The sequence below is a fragment of the Anas platyrhynchos genome, chromosome 6 (assembly GCF_047663525.1).
Source record: "Anas platyrhynchos isolate ZD024472 breed Pekin duck chromosome 6, IASCAAS_PekinDuck_T2T, whole genome shotgun sequence".
In the NCBI taxonomy this organism is placed as follows: domain Eukaryota; kingdom Metazoa; phylum Chordata; class Aves; order Anseriformes; family Anatidae; genus Anas; species Anas platyrhynchos.
In genome coordinates, this window is record NC_092592.1 from 9975222 (window position 1) to 9993362 (window position 18141).

Sequence of the window (18141 nt, forward strand, 5' to 3'; positions counted from 1 at the left end):
GGAGGGAGGCAAAATCCTGAGGCCTTCTTTGCGGTCACTGGAGGAACTGGCTCATCCAGAAGATCCTTCAAAGCACCTGCAGAATCTCCCAACCTGAATCACCATCCACATCAGCATCCCAAATCAATACAACTCCAACAGCCTTTCCTCCAGGAATGGAGAATTACTATCCTCATTTTGGGCAAATAACTTTTATAGACCATTCTTTCTCATAGCCTTTGAACAATCTCCTTCTGTCAGTCCATAGGTCTGCCTTCTTACTCCCCCTATTCCACTGTACCAGAGCACTTAACAGCAACTGACCTTTCCCTATTTCGTTCTTTTAATCAGCTGCTTAAATGTGCAAAACAAGTACAACTACTGGCATGCCTAGCCAACAGCGAGAGCGTAGAGTTCTGTGTGAACACAAACCTCATATTTAATGCAGTCTTTGCTTTGTCAGTGAAAGCTTTAAAGAAGTGGGCCACTAATTCTACTATGTAAAAAGCCAGTCTGTTTCTGTCCGGGAAATATTTTACATTCTGTTCTTTCTGCAGTATTACTAATTCCAAAGTTCTCTTTAATGCTCTGCATCTGAATGGGACTCTCAATTACATGAGTCACTGCAACTATCCTTTGATTTTTTTTCTTTCTTTTTCTTTTTTGGCATGAACACGTAATCTAAATCCACAACTGCTAGAGTTTGTCACTTGCTCTGCATGCTTAAAGTGCCCCAAGAAAATAGGTTGAAGAGTTACACGCATGAGTTTTGATTTGCTCACGGCAAGCAACGCAACCTGAGTGTTTTGTCACTGCTGTCACTTCCTTGTCAACTGTTGCAGAGAAATGGAGGTGATCTCACCTTGGGCACAACTCCTCCCTACACCAGTGTACAGGAGAACCATGCACATTGTGGCAGGGGCAGGTATAACATCATCCTGAAATGAATACGAGGGAGGAAAGGGGGTAAATTGCCCAGTTACCTGCAGTATCTTTTTCTTCAGGATGACGCATCACTCTTACTAGTGCTAGTAAGAGTGTAAACATCCCTTCGACACCACAGGAAAACTACACGCACTACCTATGAATTCTTTACGACCCTTGATATGCATGCAACCCATGTTGAGGTTCATCTGTCATATCCACACTCTGCCATAAACAGGGGCTAGCTGAAGATGAGAGGGTGCAGCCCATATTAGTATCCTTTCTTTTGAGCAGCTGTCTTCTACTTACTTCTGGGTTACAACCTGGGATCAAGCCTATGCTAGGGAGGCTCTGTACAGCAGAAGTAGCATCGGAACACCCTTCGCTGCAGTGGCTTGTGAAAATCTCACCAGAATGAGACAGATCTCACAGGAATCCCTTAACAGAGGAGTCCAAGCACCTTACAGGATGAAAAGGCAGAAATAAGGACTGAAAAAGTTTAAAATATACTACTGGGAAAAACAAAAACAAAAAACAACAACAACAAAAACCACACAACCAACAAGTGTGTGTAATACAAATATGTTTCTTGTTACACAGTTAGTATGAACTGAAAAACAAAGCCCATCAATGAAAACAATATACTACTCACAAAATAAATCCTTACAAATAAGTACAATACCTACACCTGGATGCATGCATACTGGTGGTTAACTGAATCATGTGCTTAAAAATCTGATTTAAATGGACAAATGCTGACTTTGCACACATTTTGTGGTCACGTTGGCAGGGTAGATTATTGAAGAAAGTGTCTTTTTCTCACTTGTGGAAAGCTGAATACAAAGCCCACGCACAGTGCTTTTCTGGGAAAGCAAATTTTCTAGGAATGTCAGTTATAATTTTAGGAAGGAAACAATGTGGTAATTTTCAAATTCAAATTAAGTATTGGTGAGAGAAGCGAGGCTTGAGAAGAAAAGGTCATGGCAAAACACTATGGAACAGGTAAAAAAAATAATTCTCTTTTTGCCCCCTTTTCCATCTTTTCCAGCCAGCTTCTTATTAGGAAAGCTGTTTTCCATCTTTTATAAACTTTCATCCTCTGTCAATGTAATGCAGGAAAGTGCTGCTTTCCATCTTTTCTAAACTTCCATCCTCTGTCAGTGTAATACAGGAAAGCATTGCTTGAAAAGCTTTTCTTTTGCTAGAGGATAATTACTAGTTGTTCACTATCTCATTATAAAATCCTAGAGGAGACCAGGATATTACCATATTGATGCTAAAAAGCATCAATATTATACCTTACAGAGAAAAAACTATAGTGTTTCTTCTATCCCTTTTCCCCTAGAAAATCCTTGCTTATTTGGGAGACAAGGCAGAATGTAACATCTTTTTTCTTTTCTACATCTGCCTGATTTAAATTGAAAGCTTTGTAGGGTGGAACCCGTTAAGAACTACGTTAAGTATGTATATTTTAAAGAACTATGTCACATCAGTAGTGAAACAAAAAATCAAAGATTATTATGCCAAAGCCTCAAAAGCCTCAACTGTAGGTCCCAGAAATGACAGTATAATTATTTTTAGAGACAACTATAGCAGTAACTCAACATGACACGGGAGACTTTAAAAACAGCAAGCCTGATTTAAACCAACGGAAAAGCCAGGAATACAGGCTGGAGACTGTTCTTAATGCACCATATTGCATCTGAACATTTTGTTCCTACCCATCCATCCAAAGCATGACGTTTTGCATTTCATATTAACATTCTGAAGACATGAAAGGATTCTTCAAGTTGATGTTCATATGCTGTGTCAGAGCATGTACTCTGACTGCTTGGAGAGATGTCATGTCCACCTTTTGCTCGTCTTCCTGCCTTCACCTTAGTCTCCTTAACTATCCCCCCCTCCCATTTCAAAAATAATAATAAAAAAAAATCCCTGGGGCTGTTTTTATTGGTAGCATTATTTCAGCAGGAAGATAGCTACAAATACTATTAGTCAGCAGGAAGAGAGCTGCAAGTATGGTTTGTGGGATTTGAACTCCACGTGGAATTTCTGCCGTACTTCAGCTGTTATGCATATGTACTAGGAGCGACTGCTAACAAATCATTGCAGTAATACTTGATGTTCATATACAACTTCTCATCTTCAAAGCTCTTCAAAATTTCCCAGAAGTTCTACAAAATATGGGAGAGGGAGGAAGAAATACGGGCAAAAGCCTTTGTTTAGCATTGGTCCTAACATAAATCATCATTATACCTTTTCTGCTTTGTCATATAGCAAGAATGTTGTAGTCATCAGATTTGACTGAAGTGCTAAATTGACAATAACGTTTTCAGCAAAAATTTCAAGAAATACTCCTCCCCTTCCATACAGACAGTTCTTTTCAGAAGTTATGTTCACACCTTTGAGTTCAAAATCAGGGAAATTTGTGACATTCGCATAATGCTCTGGGAAATTAATTTATGCATCAAAATAAAGGTCCTTTTGATTTTAGAATTTTTTCATGACAAAAGAGTCACATTTCAAAGCAATAAAACATTGCAGAACATAACCATGGATCTTAGAAATTTTAAAGGATGTTTTTTAGGATAAACCAATAAATCCTCATGAATTACCTCACCGTTCAAATTGGAATAGGTAGATTTTACAGCTGAAAGGAAGCTCTTATTAACTTGTTGGACCATGTTAGGTAGAAAAATGAAGAAAACTTTTAGTGAATTGCTATAGAGCTTACTTCTGATCATGTAATGGGAAGAATTTTTCTCAACACATGAGACCAACTAAAATATTCTGCCCACTTAACATCTCACACAACTTCTTTACAGGAGTCCAGTGCCCACACATCTGACATGTACTTTAAAGAGTACTTCCAGGCTACTGGCACTCAAACGCAGCTATTGAATATTGTCTTTTAATTCTGGGAGCTCTTTCTGATGAACAACGTGCAGGCAACGCCCCCTTCTGGCTGTGCTCTCAGCTCTGAGCACAACCAGGGAGCACACCCATGCAAGGCAGGCAGTGACAAACAAGACCTTTCAGGCAAACTATTTCAGGTTATTGTCATTTTTGCCTGGATGAGTCAGGCTTGTGAACGTTCTTCGTTATCACCATAAAAATGTGGGTGAAGTGAAACAAAGCCTAACATTTACTTAATGAGAAACAAATACAAAATTGTAACGAATAAAATATTCTGTTTCGTAAATATTCCCTTAAACATGCAATCCAGCCCTTACGCTTGAAAGCATGACTTGTTTTTAACATGCTTTCTAGGGCACAGAGTTCTGTAACATAGCAATTAGTATAGTTTACTATTTTGAAACATAGACGTTAAACCAGTTCTTCTGATGTCAATTATTATATAGTTGGATTCCTCCTGTGTTTACAACATTTCTATGTCTGACAAAATATGGAATGATGTTAGTATACAGAGGAATAGGAAATGCATTCTCAGATGAAACGTTACACGTACATGTATTCCAGAAAAAAATCCACGGAAATCAAAAGGAATTATTTCTGGGAAGACTGTAAAAGTACATACTCTTCGTTTATGCATTTTTAGTATGGTGGAAATAAAGAAGTGTAATATATGCAACTAGTTTAAACGCTTAGAGAAAAAAATCAAAATGAAATAACATACATGTTATTAATGAATAACTATAGAAAAAAGTGTATAATTACATGTTAATTAAATTCTCTCCTTATTGTATCTGCAATGCCTCAAAATTTCATTTTCTTTCTGTGTATTCTCCTTCCAGCAAAATATCCTGAAAAAGCAGAAACTTTTAAGCATTTCACAACTGGAAGAAAGAAATAATAAAACTAGAGAGTTTTTTTTTTTTTTTTTTTAAACTGAGATTTATATTCAGAAATAAACTGAACTTCAACATGCTTGTATTACATACCCTTCTGTTTACAGTCTCCCACTTAAGTCTAAACTAAACAACAATCCTGGCAGAACACAGTGAATTTGAGGAACTCGGATGAACTATTTCTAGGTAAAAGTTAAGTGAACCATTTTCCTTTATACAAAAATAATTATGCTCTGGCAGAGAGCCAGTCTTCTGTGTGTATCACCCCCCACCCCCCAGTTTCTGTAAAATTCAACATCACCTTTCTTATCTGGTTATTTAGGACTTTTTATTTTTTCTGTTCTCAAAGTATAAGCTTCTTCTTGTATTTGCAGCTTTTCATTTATCTCTGCCTGTAAAGAAAATCAGAAGAAAAAAGTGGTAATGCTGGAGCTATCTTAGGCTGCACATTGTCTTTGTGGTTTTGACACAGTGTGGTGCAGTAAGACAGACATTATCCTACACACCTTCCTGTTTTGCAGACATAACGGTGTTTCAGCCTGTACTTATGTGATAACACTTTATCGTATTACTGTGCGCAATCCCTATGTATGGTATGTCTGCCATGAACGGGAAGTGATCTGGGACAGCCATTTCTCATATAACCTTGTCTTGGGAGATAGGCTAATTTGCCTGTATTCTCAGACAGCCTTTACCAATAAACACCAAATCAGAAAAATTGCTTTGGGATTTGGTTGTTTCCACTGTTTTCCTTTGCTGCAGATGTTTGTTCTCTAGTGTAATACATTTTATTGAAATGGCTGGAATTAGAAAGCATTACTGAAAATGAACAATAAAAAAAACATATTTCTGTGATGTTGCTTGTCTTTCTTAATTACAAACACAATTATGAATGTGTATCATATTCTGGAAATCCAGACTGTTGTACATACTGAACACTTAATTTGCAGTGTAATATTCGTGGGGGAAAAAGTACAAAGGTTCTGACATATATTAGTGAAATCTGTGGCAGTGATAAAGTGTAGCAGTTCTTAATTTGATAGCATTTAGAAATGTGGGATCACTGGGACAAAGACCACAAATATTGGGGTTTTATGGGGAGTTTATGTGTATTTTTCAGTGTCGGCATACACCACTGCCAAAATACATGAGGAACAGAAGGAGTGCAATGACGCAGTCCTTCCAAGAATTGTGATGTTTTGTTGAAACAATTGGAAAGGGCTCAAAGGTCCTTCACAGACTCTATCAAAACTGACCCAAAACTTAGAGATATATTCTGAATAGACTTCATATAATTTTGATAAAGTGAATGGATGTGGCCCATAAAAACTTGCAGTAACTCGCCATGTTAGGAACATTTTGTTTTGCCAGTCCTGGAAACCCCTACTGCTGCTATCCTGCAAACTTCCTGTCATTAGATAGCCTCAACATCTGTTGTATGGAGAACTTTTTTCCAAAGTTCTCCATATAATTGGTCAGCATCAAAAAGCTGGGATTTCTATCTCAACTTTGTGCCTTTGCATATTGCTTTCATCATATTTCATCACATCTACCTTCAAGTATCAACAAATACGTTCCTATCCCTTTACTCGTATAAACTATAAGTATACTTAGATGCTTTCCTGTGGAACACTGACCCTCCAGGCTAATCCTCTCCTAGCCACCCCAGATGCCCTTTTTTCTCCATTTTTTTAAATCTGTCTCCAGTTCTACATTCACTGGAAATCAGTTGCCACCATGCTTACTCTGGCTGCTGTTACAATCACTGAGCATTAGCACTATAATTTCAGACTGAAAGTTATTTTCTAGACCCAACGAGAGCAAAAGCTGTCCACTGTAGACAAAATGCAGATTGCAAAATCACAGTTCTTTCATAACAACACAATGCCATGAGTTTGATTGTGTAGCAGCTAAAAAATCTAATGGTGGGACTACCCCAACTGGAAAATCAGGTGAAAAAGATGAACTGTTGAACGACTTTCAAAAACAAAAAGGGATTTTCTTTTTCTAGGTATATAACCAGAGCTCTGAAAGAGGGAAAAATGCATTTCTTTAATCTCAGCAGGTTTTGTAAAGAAGAAAAGCTCTTAGTACTGATGCTAATGAAATCAAGGTCAAGTGAAAATCATGCATTCCTTTGTTCTGTAGGGATGGAAAGGAGTAAGAGAACATAGGCTAGGTTCTCTTCCATTGCCAAAGGCATGCTGAAAGGGAATATGAAATGAAGTAGGTAGATCTAATGATGGTATCATTATTCCAATTGATATTTCCCATTCATACATAATCCATGTAAAGCAATTTATCAATATCACACTATTTTCAGATAATACTATATATTTAATAAACTTCTGCTCAGTCAACCATATCCTACGTGCTGGATCAAAAACTGTAATGACACAAAGTTTAAAGTGCTTAATGCCACCTGATCGCTGAAATAAGACCACATAGTATTTCCATTGTTGAACTGAGCTCCAGCTGGTTTACTATCAATAACTTCATACGCTTGAGGGAGGAGTTTACAAAATAACAATGGTCTACTCTGCTGGCTTTCCACATGTTTCAATTTACAGACTACACTATGGAGAAGCAGATCACCCTACTACAAATTTAAGCCCACTGACAATAGCTTACTACCTTTCATGAACCCTTAAGAAATAACTCACAGACTCTTCAGAGTCTGCAGACCACACACTGAAACTTGATCTGTTCCATTAGGGCAGCTCTTCTACATTTACACACCTACCAACAAAGGTCTAGAATTGGTATGAGTGTGTTATTCCTGATACAGATCGGAGGATGTGTAACAAAGATGCGTCTAATAATTTATATTAAGCACATATTGCACATGCTTCATCCTAGCAGCTGGTCCTGAACCCCCAAAGAGGAATTTTACCACTGACATCACTGAGAGCAGGATTTGGCCCATGTTTCTTAACACATAGTAATGCTGAAGATATATGTTGTTATATTACTGAATATTTTTTATCTTGTCACATGTAGGCTGACTAAACTATGAGCTATTTATAGAGGCTAATTCACATTCTTACAGCATATGGACGTGCTTTTTGCCAGCTTTAGCATGAATACAGTTTATATTCATTAAAGCTGAGCTAGCTAATTAACCATAGAATTAGCGAATAGCTTTCTAGCAATAGTACCTCAAGGTTGCCAATAATTTCATTTGGGATTCCATCCACTGCAGACTTCTGATCTTCAACAGTGAAAGCAGCCACAGCACCTGCCTCAAGGGACTCTGCCTCTGGACAGGGTTCTTCCAGGTGACCTTCTTGATCAGATCCCTAGCAGCAACCAACCATAATAAGAAATATGTGAGTTAGAGCATCCTCTTGTTCTCTACAGGACCCAACAGTGTCAGCCCGAAGACACCCAACAATCACAGAATCACAGTATCATCTAGGTTGGAAGAGACCTCCAAGATCACCTAGTCCAACCTCTGACCTAACTCTTAACAAGTCCTCCCCTAAACCATATCACTGAGCTCTACATCTAAATGTCTTTTAAAGACCTCCAGGGATGGCTCAACCACTTCCCTGGGCAGCCCATCCCAATGCCTAACAACCCTCTCAGTAAAGAAGTTCTTCCTAACATCCAACCTAAACCTCCCCTGGCGCAGCTTTAGCCCATTCCCCCTCATCCTGTCAGCAGGCACGTGGGAGAATAGACCAAGCCCACCTTGCTACAGCCTCCTTTAAGGTGCCTGTAGAGTGTGATAAGGTGGCCCCTGAGCCTCCTCTTCTCCAGGCTGAACAATCCCAGCTCCCTCAGTTGCTCCTCGTAAGACTTGTTCTCCAGACCCCTCACCACAATACACAAAGCCAGCATTTGAGAACTTCTGCTGACAGACTATCAGCATCACACCTTCACTGCCCAGGCCAGGCAGATGCTGAGGTTATGAAGTTGCATGGGGCAAGAGCCCAGACATGCTGACTCAAATTAACGTCCTCCTCTGCTGACTGGTTAATGCAATGAAAGCAACTACATTCAAGCATTCATTTTAGAAGTGAATACATTCTGGAGAAAATAAATGTTATTAGTGACTGGGCACCAATAGGACTAAATGAGGTAAGAGACTCATAGAAAAATAGCTGAGAAAAAAAAAGGAAAAAAAAAAGGAACAAAACTCCATACCTTAGGTTCCATCTCTGCAAATATTGGCAATACTATCAGTGATTCACAGCTCTCCAAAGGCATACCTTCTTCCAGTAAAGGAGGAAAGGGGGTAACTGCAGGTGGGGCAAGTTCAATCACATACTGGCAGTATATATGTATATATGTAGGGAAAAAAAAAGTAATTCAGGTTTAATTATTGCTCACAGGTTTAATGCATTTTTTTTTCTTAACAGAATTGAAATCCTTAGCAAACAGCAAAAACAATACTTTTTTTTTTTTTTTGGTTACTATCCAGGTGCTCAGAACTGGAAAGCATACTGAAAATGATTATAGATCAGCTTTAATTTCTAGTTGCATCTCAAGGGATCCCATTTATAACACTTGGAAAGAACAGATGATTTTCATAATTTCATAACACTACGGCTTCTTACTCATATGGATAATTAAGTTTAGAAAACACAGTGCTTAGGTAACATGCAGTCTTCACAATGCAAATTTGTCACTCCTAAACAGGGATCTTGTTGCTTTTTGGGATCAAATGACCCTGTTGACTTCTGGGGCATTAAATCACAGGAGTGAGCAGGAGTAAGCCTGTTGTTACACTGCATAAAATAAGGCCCTAAGAAAAAGATTTAAAGATGTGACTTTACCTTAAGAATTAATTTTTGTTGCTAGACCAACTTGCTCCCATTTCTGTTTCCTGTGATCATAGGAACTTCACTGGTATCTAGCTGGCATGTGAGCTGCTGCTCCAGGAATGTTTAGACCAAGAAATAGTGGTTTTGCCCCAGCACTAGCTGGGGATGCAGCACTTCATCCTCACTCAGGTTCTGTTGCAAGTGATACAGAAGGCTGCCCTGAGTCCTCCAAAGGGCCAAGGCTTTTCTGTTTGTTTTTTTAAATCAGTGACATACCAAAGAAGGTGACAAAAGTCATTTTTAAACTAGCAAGGAACAGGGTATAATAACGATATGTTTTGGACCTCTACAAAAAGGAAGTGCCCACTGAGAATACCAGGCAGATATTCCAGTTCTGAGTCAGCTATTAAAAAACAAGATTTTGCTTGGATGGTGCAAGTCAACTGCATTAATTCACAATGGGTAATTGCAGCTCCCATAAATTAAATTTCCTCACACCTTGGAAAGTGCAGCGAGGTTGATATTTGGCTTACTTACACTTACCTGCTACAATTAAACATGCTGAAAACCATGAAAGCTTCTGTAAGTTTGCAAAAGTGATGACAAAAAAAATATAAGAACAGATAGGCCAATTCATTTTACTGCATTAAACATCTCTTTTGCAGTTCTAAAAGTATTTCAGAAGTTATGTTTGGACACTGTCATATGTGAGCTACCCAAAAAAGGTAGATAGTATCATCTCCAGTTTATAAGAAACCAAAAGGCTGACAGAAAGATTTCCAGAATTTAACTGAGGAGAAAAGCAGGTTTTATAGAGACCAAGAAGCATTTCCAGTAACGCTTGTGACTCAAATTTTGCAGCCCTCTGCTAGTGTCTAAATATTGACAAATGAAATAGATGGTTTATTTTTTTCATCAGAATGGTAACCTAGATGCTATTCTTTTTAAACTACACCAGAAGATCTGTTTTCAAATTCTAGTGCTTTTTAAAATCAGAGTCCTTTTGATTTAGCAAATATTTCAGTTTTCTCTGGTTTCTCACCCTGTATTTTCTCAATGAAAAATATTTGCTAAGTTGGATGAGAATTCACAAATAGTTTCTGCTTCCTTAAAATGGCTGCTTTTAGTTATTTAGTTAAGTATTCAAGTTTATTTAGATCCAATCATTATTCCATTTATTCACTTAGTTTCAATTAAAAAATAATAATAATTAAAAAAAAAAAACTAGATGGGGTTTTAAAATCAATTCCTAACTAATCAAATACATTTTTGTAGCTTGGATAAGATTTTCAGAGATTCTGTTTTAGAATAATATTTTTACTTCACTGCGTCCCTTTAAAGAGAGCTATTCTTTACTCATCTGTTCCATGTCTAATAATAACCCTTGGATCATTAAGAAATAACTAAATTACAGCAGAACTAGTCTCTTTAATGAGCCATAACAGTCTCAACATTCAGCCAAAAGTTTTTTAAAAGTCTGAAACTGCAATGCAAAATATAAAATATTTTGTTTAGTAATAAGTTTGTAAGTTTGTGAGCAGTACTACATTTTACAGCCAAAATATAGTGACCTAAAAATGCCATTCTGCATTGCTCCTTCCTATACATCGTCTCCTTAACAAGTCCAGAGGAAAATTAGAACGAATGAATTGTGGTGAGAGCCTGAAGCCAACAAACGTATTTAAATGAATCCTTCTGATGCAATACTTTCCTTTTTAAAGAGAAAAAACCAAACAACAATTAAGTCTTTGTATTTCCTTTGAACAAAACCTCATGTTTAATAGCACCAATGGCTCCGTAGTAAAATCTATTTAAAAACAGAGGAGACACAGTAAGTTTTATACAGTTACAGTTAGCTTTAAAAAACGTTGCTAGTTTCTGAAATCTGAGTAAATTTATGGCAAATTACTTCCACTGACCTACATTAAAAAAATATATATACTTTAAAAAAAAATCCTGAGGATTTGTCATTATCTGAGCATTATTCACTATGACAAAGATGTATTACTCAAAGTGTCCTTTTGAATCAATGTAACTACCAAAACATGAGAAACAGTTTGGCAAGACGATAATGCCTTAAAATTAATTGGCAATATTTTTATGCACATTGCGATCCAATGGGTCCATGAGAACTCAAACACAAATAAAGGCAGTGGCATAAATACAGAGAACGGATCAGTGTCAGCTGCAGATAAAGGGATGTTCTGAGAGAGACCAGAGGGAGCAGAAGTTAAATACAATTTTCTTACTAATTCCTAGGTGCAGTGGGGTGTCAAAAGGCCCCTTGATCCCGGACAAGTTAGTGCAGGCTAGAGGCTGCTCCAGCGTTCAGCTGAGGATCATGTGGGAAGCATCATTTGGCATCACCTTTACTTTCCCACCCCAGCTGCATCAAGTCCCAGCAGTAACAGCTGAGGGCTGCAGCCAGTGTTGAAACATCGCTCTAAATTTCCAGCCACGTGCCACCATTTTTTTTTCCCAGGATTCTTTCTAGTAGAAGTTTGCATAAAACCAGGTAAAGTATAAAAAGCGGCATGCTGTTCTGTATGTAAACCCACATGCTTTTCTTTTTGTTGAGAGCTAGCAAATTACCTTTTTACCAATGTAGGCCGAGCAAAGACAATAAAATGGTATACAGGAAAATTTCTAAAACAGAATAACGGCAGGAAAGAAGATTGGTAAAGTGTTCTAATAAATGAGTTCCACAGATGTGGTAGTTATTATAAAATTAGCTTTGCATAACTTACCAATATAACGTTACATTTTCCCCCAGATGTTATCTGTTAGTTGAATTAATTTTGCTTAAGTTTCTATTATTGCAGATTTTATCCACACTGTATTTTATTATTTAAGTTTCTGTGGCATAAAACAAGCCCTGGCTGATAGCATTACATTTAATAATATATGTAAGAGGTTTTAGTATTATACAAATGGCTGCTGGGTATATCTTAATAGTCATAGCGCAGAACGTCTGCTCTCAAAATATTATGTAGATTAAAACCAGCTATTTACTTACATTCTAATTCAAGTCATTGGAAAGGTTTGCAGTATTTATGTACATGGTATGAAGGGAACCAATCTACTCAGGGAATAAATGTCAGAGTTTGAAAATTAGCAAAGCTGAGGTCAAGGTCAGTTAGGATTTGCTTACATACTTGCTGAAAATTAGAATTTACAGTGTATGCTTATTTATTTCTTAAATAAGAAATGAGAGGGGGGTGGTGGTGTATTTGCTTCTTTGATGTAAGGCTTTTGTATCACAGAAAAAATTTTAAACCACCTTTTCAGCTTAATATTATCTGAAATTCTGTACTCCTGTCCACAGAGTCTTAACACAAATTCTCTGTAGCTAATCTTACCAAACATAGGAAAATAATTATTTAAAAAGGATTAGAAAAAATATCCCAAGTTCAGCATGGACCATTTCTAAAGCCTAGTAACATCTTTTAAAGCTTTTCAATGTCCTTCAGTGGGATATGGATTTGATTTTATATAATGACAGATGCATTTTTTAAAAAGTGTTGTGTGTTATTCTCCATATTTGTATCATCTGTGTAGTTTCTAACTGTGTGCTGTGGGGCCTTGTGCTACCAGAGTCCTGCACAGACTTCTCTCTTACATATGATCATATGTGAAATTTGTTATGAACCCAAATCTTTAATATAGGAGTGACATTATTTTGTCATTCACGCTAAGCATGTCCAGCTGCACACCTACCGATCTGCTGAATTTCAGTTGCTGGAATAAAAGGCATTTACAAGCTGTGTTGTGTTAGGTGCTTATATTTCATGGGGTTGATGGGGTTGGGTTGGAATGAAAAACTAATGCGCAGAGATGCGCTGCCTCACCCTGATTCAAACCAGCTATTTTTTTCCCCCTCCTTAGCCTACCAGCATATGCAAACACAACAAATTCACTTTACCTGCCTTCTAAAGTATCACCCACCAGTGTTCTCACAGGTGAGGTTTCTGGGAGGCTGCTGATAGCTTTTCAAATGCATTTCCTATCCTATTTCACAGCAATGCTACGCACAAGATCCAGAGGACTGAAGGATGTTACGAGGCACTCAGAAACTTAATCCAGATACATGATGTGTACAGTGTGACTAAGATGGCAGAGCTTGCTTCTGAACGCCTTCACTACACACATTTGTATTCATATTTTAAGTAGAAATAAGATCAATGAGGGATTAAACTTGGCCTCTTAAGTATGTTCCTCAGTTGCCAATGATGTACATGGAAAGTCTGTGTGCATGTTCCTGGGCAACAGTCTTCAAACCACTATTCCTTAAATAAGACAAGAGTTCAGCAAGTCAAAGGTATGCTTTACGCTCTTTTTCCTGCATTTCAGAATTCAAGTAATACATTTTAAAGACAGTTTTCCATATTTCTGAGCTGAGATATGAATCCACTTTGCTGACAATACATCAGCAATTAATCTAGTCCAAAATAGCTATCTGAAGCAATTTGGTGCCTACATTGACAAAACAGGATCTACTCCTCCCCCCCAGGAAGCTGTAAATCAGTCGGTGACATCTGGCCTCAAGGACATCGGAGTCATCTGAAATGTGGTAATTTATATTAATGAACATCAATATTAATTTTTAAATAAAAAGAATTTGCTGCTGCCATTATGTTTACATACGGAATATTATTTATAGCTTGTGTTCCTCCTTTCCTACATTTTGCCCATAAATTATTATACGGAAATACACTGTCACAGTTATAAATATTTTTCCTCAGAGTTAAAGCTTTTACATATCCTCTTCACTAACTCTATGAGGAAAGCAACCAGGATTTTCTTGCTTCTCTAACAACTGCTGCCAATTTTAATGCTTGATTGAGCAGAAAAGGGTGCTTCTACAAAAACAACCAAAGCTCTCCTCTCTGGAGACACCTTACTGCAGAATGTCCTTAATACCTAGATTCTGTAAGAATATCCTAACATCCCTGAAAAAATAAAATAAAATCATGATTTTACTGGGTTGCAGTCATGTATCTACTTCTGCTTTTACCAATCTTCCAATTATTATTGACAATTCACAGATATTTAGAAAGACAAAATAAGAGACATTAAAAAAAAAAAGGAAAAAGAAAAACAGAAAACAACACCAAAACACCCAGTTGGCTTTCACGCTGAGGGCACATCACTAAATGATTCAGCTTGGAATGGTCACTCTAAATTCACATTGTGTTTAGCATTGCCAAGTCTCCTAGAGTCATGGGATTACAAGAGAATCTCAGCTTTCATTTAAAAATAAATTTAGTGTCTAGCTCTTATGGTTGCAGAGGAAAGATGGAAAACATAAATCTTGAAAGCTCAAAAACTAGACTGCAAGCAAAAGGAACCAAAGAACAATTATTTTTAAGCAAGTCTCATGATTTTTTTCGAGGTCTTGCTCAATATTTTAAATGCTTGAAGTTAACAATACCGTTTTCAAAGCAATGCATACAGATTTTGAGAAGGTGTGAGGAATTTTTTTTAGTCCCTGAAAGTGCAACGTTAGTATGTCAGAACTCTTCAAAGTACCAGCTCCCTCCCTTCCACTTCAAGGGCACTCAACAAGCAAACTGCAGCCAGCTCCCACTGTGGCTCTGCAGTTTTATTCAACAGAGATCTAAAGCCATAATAATAATAATATTAATAACAACAACAACAGTAATAATAAAGAGCCTTTCCCACAGACAACACCTAGCTGAATCTACAAATACTGGAAAAAATTAAGTTGTTTTTGTTTGTTTGCTTTGTTGGTTTTTTTTTCTAACCATGTGATCACACAAGAAAACCATAGAAGTATATTCTGTTGAACCTAATACACAATAGGCAATCTAATATTGTGCATCTAATATCTAATAAGGTGGCATTCACCTTATCAGGCTTTACGTTTTCTTGTTGTACATCTCTTCTTCCAAATCATTTGATCAGGAAAGATCTGACAAGAATGCTGAAAATGTTATGATAAAAATATAAATGTATCTGGCCAGGTGCATTTCGATATCTCTTACTGGAAGGAGGTTTTATACATTTTATAAAGACTTGCTGCAGTTTCAGAAAACAGATTTGCAACAGAGCATGTCTTTGGCAACAAAATGGGTTAGAAGAATTAAAATGCTTAGAGGGATGGTATTCATCACACCTGCTTTAGGGGCTTTATCAAGCCCCATAGTCAGCACTAAGAAGACTGCATCTCCTGAGGGAAAGTCAGAGCCACTAAGATAAATTAAGAACATAATAATTGCTTAATATACGTGCCCTGAACCACAGCAAGCACAGCCTGTTACCTCTCCCATCGGCAATACAGGGAATCCAGGAAAGCTAGGTTCCTCACTTGGGCATCCCTGTATGCCTGGAGCTGGGCAATAAGAAATATTCCCTTTCCTGTTAAAAGGACATCTGTAGGAACTCAGCTGGGACCAACAGCACCACCCCACTCCTCCTGCAGCCCTGAGCGCACATGGCAAATTCAGGCATCTGCTGGCTGCTTTTTCCTGGTGTTACTCCCTCCATACAGCAACATCTCACCAACTATAACTTGCACAGTGCTTTAGGTCAGCCCCAAGAATGCCAAAACATGCTAATGGAGACATGCCTGTCTCCAGCACGTATGTCTTTCTCTGGCACATCTCACGCTGTAACACACTTGTTAGAGCAGGCGCGTGTCTCGGGAGCTGTGCTACCCCCCTGGATTTACCTCGGTTCAGCAAGCACTGTTCTCAGGCTTTATCTAAATATGAGTACAATGCACATGAAAGAAAGACACAATGCAGATCACCAGAAAACTAGGGGAAAAAAATTAAAAGATACTTCTGAAACAAAAAGGGTTCAAGAAGCAATTGGGAGCTCCTGCTGAGAAAGCCTGACAGCAGAACAATATTTTCTGTTGATAGTCATTTGGAGTCACTGCTTCAAGTTAGACAGAGGTCCCACCTCCTGCTTTTATCCATTGCCCCTCTTGTACAGACTTACTTTGCCATCCATTTCCTCTGGAAATGTCATTTTCTCCACACAAGACTGGACCTGGACAGGTCCCTCACACAACTGCCCCACGCTCTGCCCACCACCAAACAAAGAAGCCCACTCTTTGCAAACTCCTCGCAGACCTCAGGTGCATCAGCTGGGAATAGGCTTGTCTATATTGATTCACCCTAAGCTGATGGCACAGAAAAAGCTGCTCTAGCATTTAAAAGGTTGCATTAAAAAAAATTTACCTAAACAATATAGATTCTGAGCTAACAGGGGGAAAAAATTGCTCATATAATTTAAAAACTACAATATAGATTTATTTATTTAAAAAAAAGCTATATTAGAAAACTTTTCAGAACATACGGTCACATAAAATGTGGAGCTCGTATTCTTTTTTATTAGACCTAAAACATAAAGTCTTTGCCTGAGTGTGTAAGTTTCTGTTAAAACAACAATTTGTCCTGTGGACTGTAAATTCAATTACTGTTTTTATTGAAATCACATTTTGCTTTGGAAACAATCATGCAGGAAAAAGAACCAGTAACTTAGGCATCTTAAAAACATCTCAAAACAGACATGGCTGTGAGAACAAATCAGTTATGGTAATTCTTCCACTGTGAACTGCAATGTTTTTAAAATCCATTTCCATATTTTTAATTAACACCTAGTTCAAAAAAAAAATCTTACTGTAGGTCATTTTAATCACAAATGGGAAAACAAATTTACTTTATCAGAAAATTGACTCAACACTATTTTAAGGACTTATTTTTCATGTTTTTATCATCCAAATTAAGTTATTAACATACATTTTCCAATTTAGGCATGCAGAAGTAAGCCAATTTTTCTCTCAAATTTCAGAGTTGCAGTTTTCAGTCACCTCTACATGAAACTAGTCTGTTTTAACACCAGAATGATGTATTTGATCAGTACAAACACAAAAACACAAAGATATCTGTTAAAACTGTGTTTCTACCTAACTTGAACCTTAAGTATTCTAGCCATAGTCTTTTAGTCAAAACAAACCATTACTTCCTTATATAATACTTAATTGTCATACCCCATTGTAAACAGGCACTCCTTATTCCTCTACATGTTCATAAATCTGTTTATATTGGATCTCAGCTTACACGCTGGGGTTAGTTTTAACTCTATCTTACAATACTGTCATTCACCTTAAATCAAAATGCAGCTGTGGTTAGGGGCGGGGTTAGTCTGCTCCACACCAGAGTTAAACAAAGCTTTGTTGCAGCATGGCTTGGCTTGATGGGTGATTTGAAAACTAGTAAGTTTCCCCTTGGTTAACTGCCAAAGCCAACCACACCTTGGATGACGTGAGGTTGTTTTTGAGAAGGTAACATCTCCTTACAGGCTTTCTCCTCCCACCTTGACTTGGAAGGCTTCTGAGAATAAGAGTCATTTCCATTTCTGTTGGGGCATGAAATGGTTTCTGGGGAAAAAGCATATAAATCTCATTCTGCTTTGACTTGTTAGGAAATTCATAGCAAACCATATACTCAAATGCGGACACTTCAAAATTTGTTTAAACAAAGGATGAATAGAAACAAGCAATGTTGCTCAATCATTTCTCCTGCAGAGAAAAAAAAACAAACAACAAAACTACTCACTAATCCCTTATACACTCTAACTTAACTTCATCTTTTAGAAAGTTTCCACGAACAAAATTAACAAAACCAACA

At 37.5% G+C, this 18141-nt stretch overlaps 1 protein-coding gene across 10 annotated transcripts in view; it reads right to left on the reverse strand.

Moving 5' to 3' along the window:
• Positions 1-1473: 1473 nt before the first annotated feature.
• Positions 1474-18141, reverse strand: part of CABCOCO1 (ciliary associated calcium binding coiled-coil 1) — a 225904-nt gene continuing 209236 nt past the window's right edge. For 8 of the 10 annotated variants that reach the window (XM_021269566.4, XM_072040065.1, XM_038181623.2 and 5 more), the window contains 3 exons: positions 8862-8984; positions 7871-8011; positions 1474-5104 (listed from right to left, as the gene is read on the reverse strand). In XM_021269566.4, the coding sequence (XP_021125241.3) occupies positions 5027-5104; positions 7871-8011; positions 8862-8984 (342 nt within the window). In that variant the 3' untranslated portion in view covers positions 1474-5026. The remainder of the gene's footprint in view (positions 5105-7870; positions 8012-8861; positions 8985-18141) is intronic. The other 2 variants (XR_005266806.2, XM_072040063.1) reach the window with 2 other exon arrangements.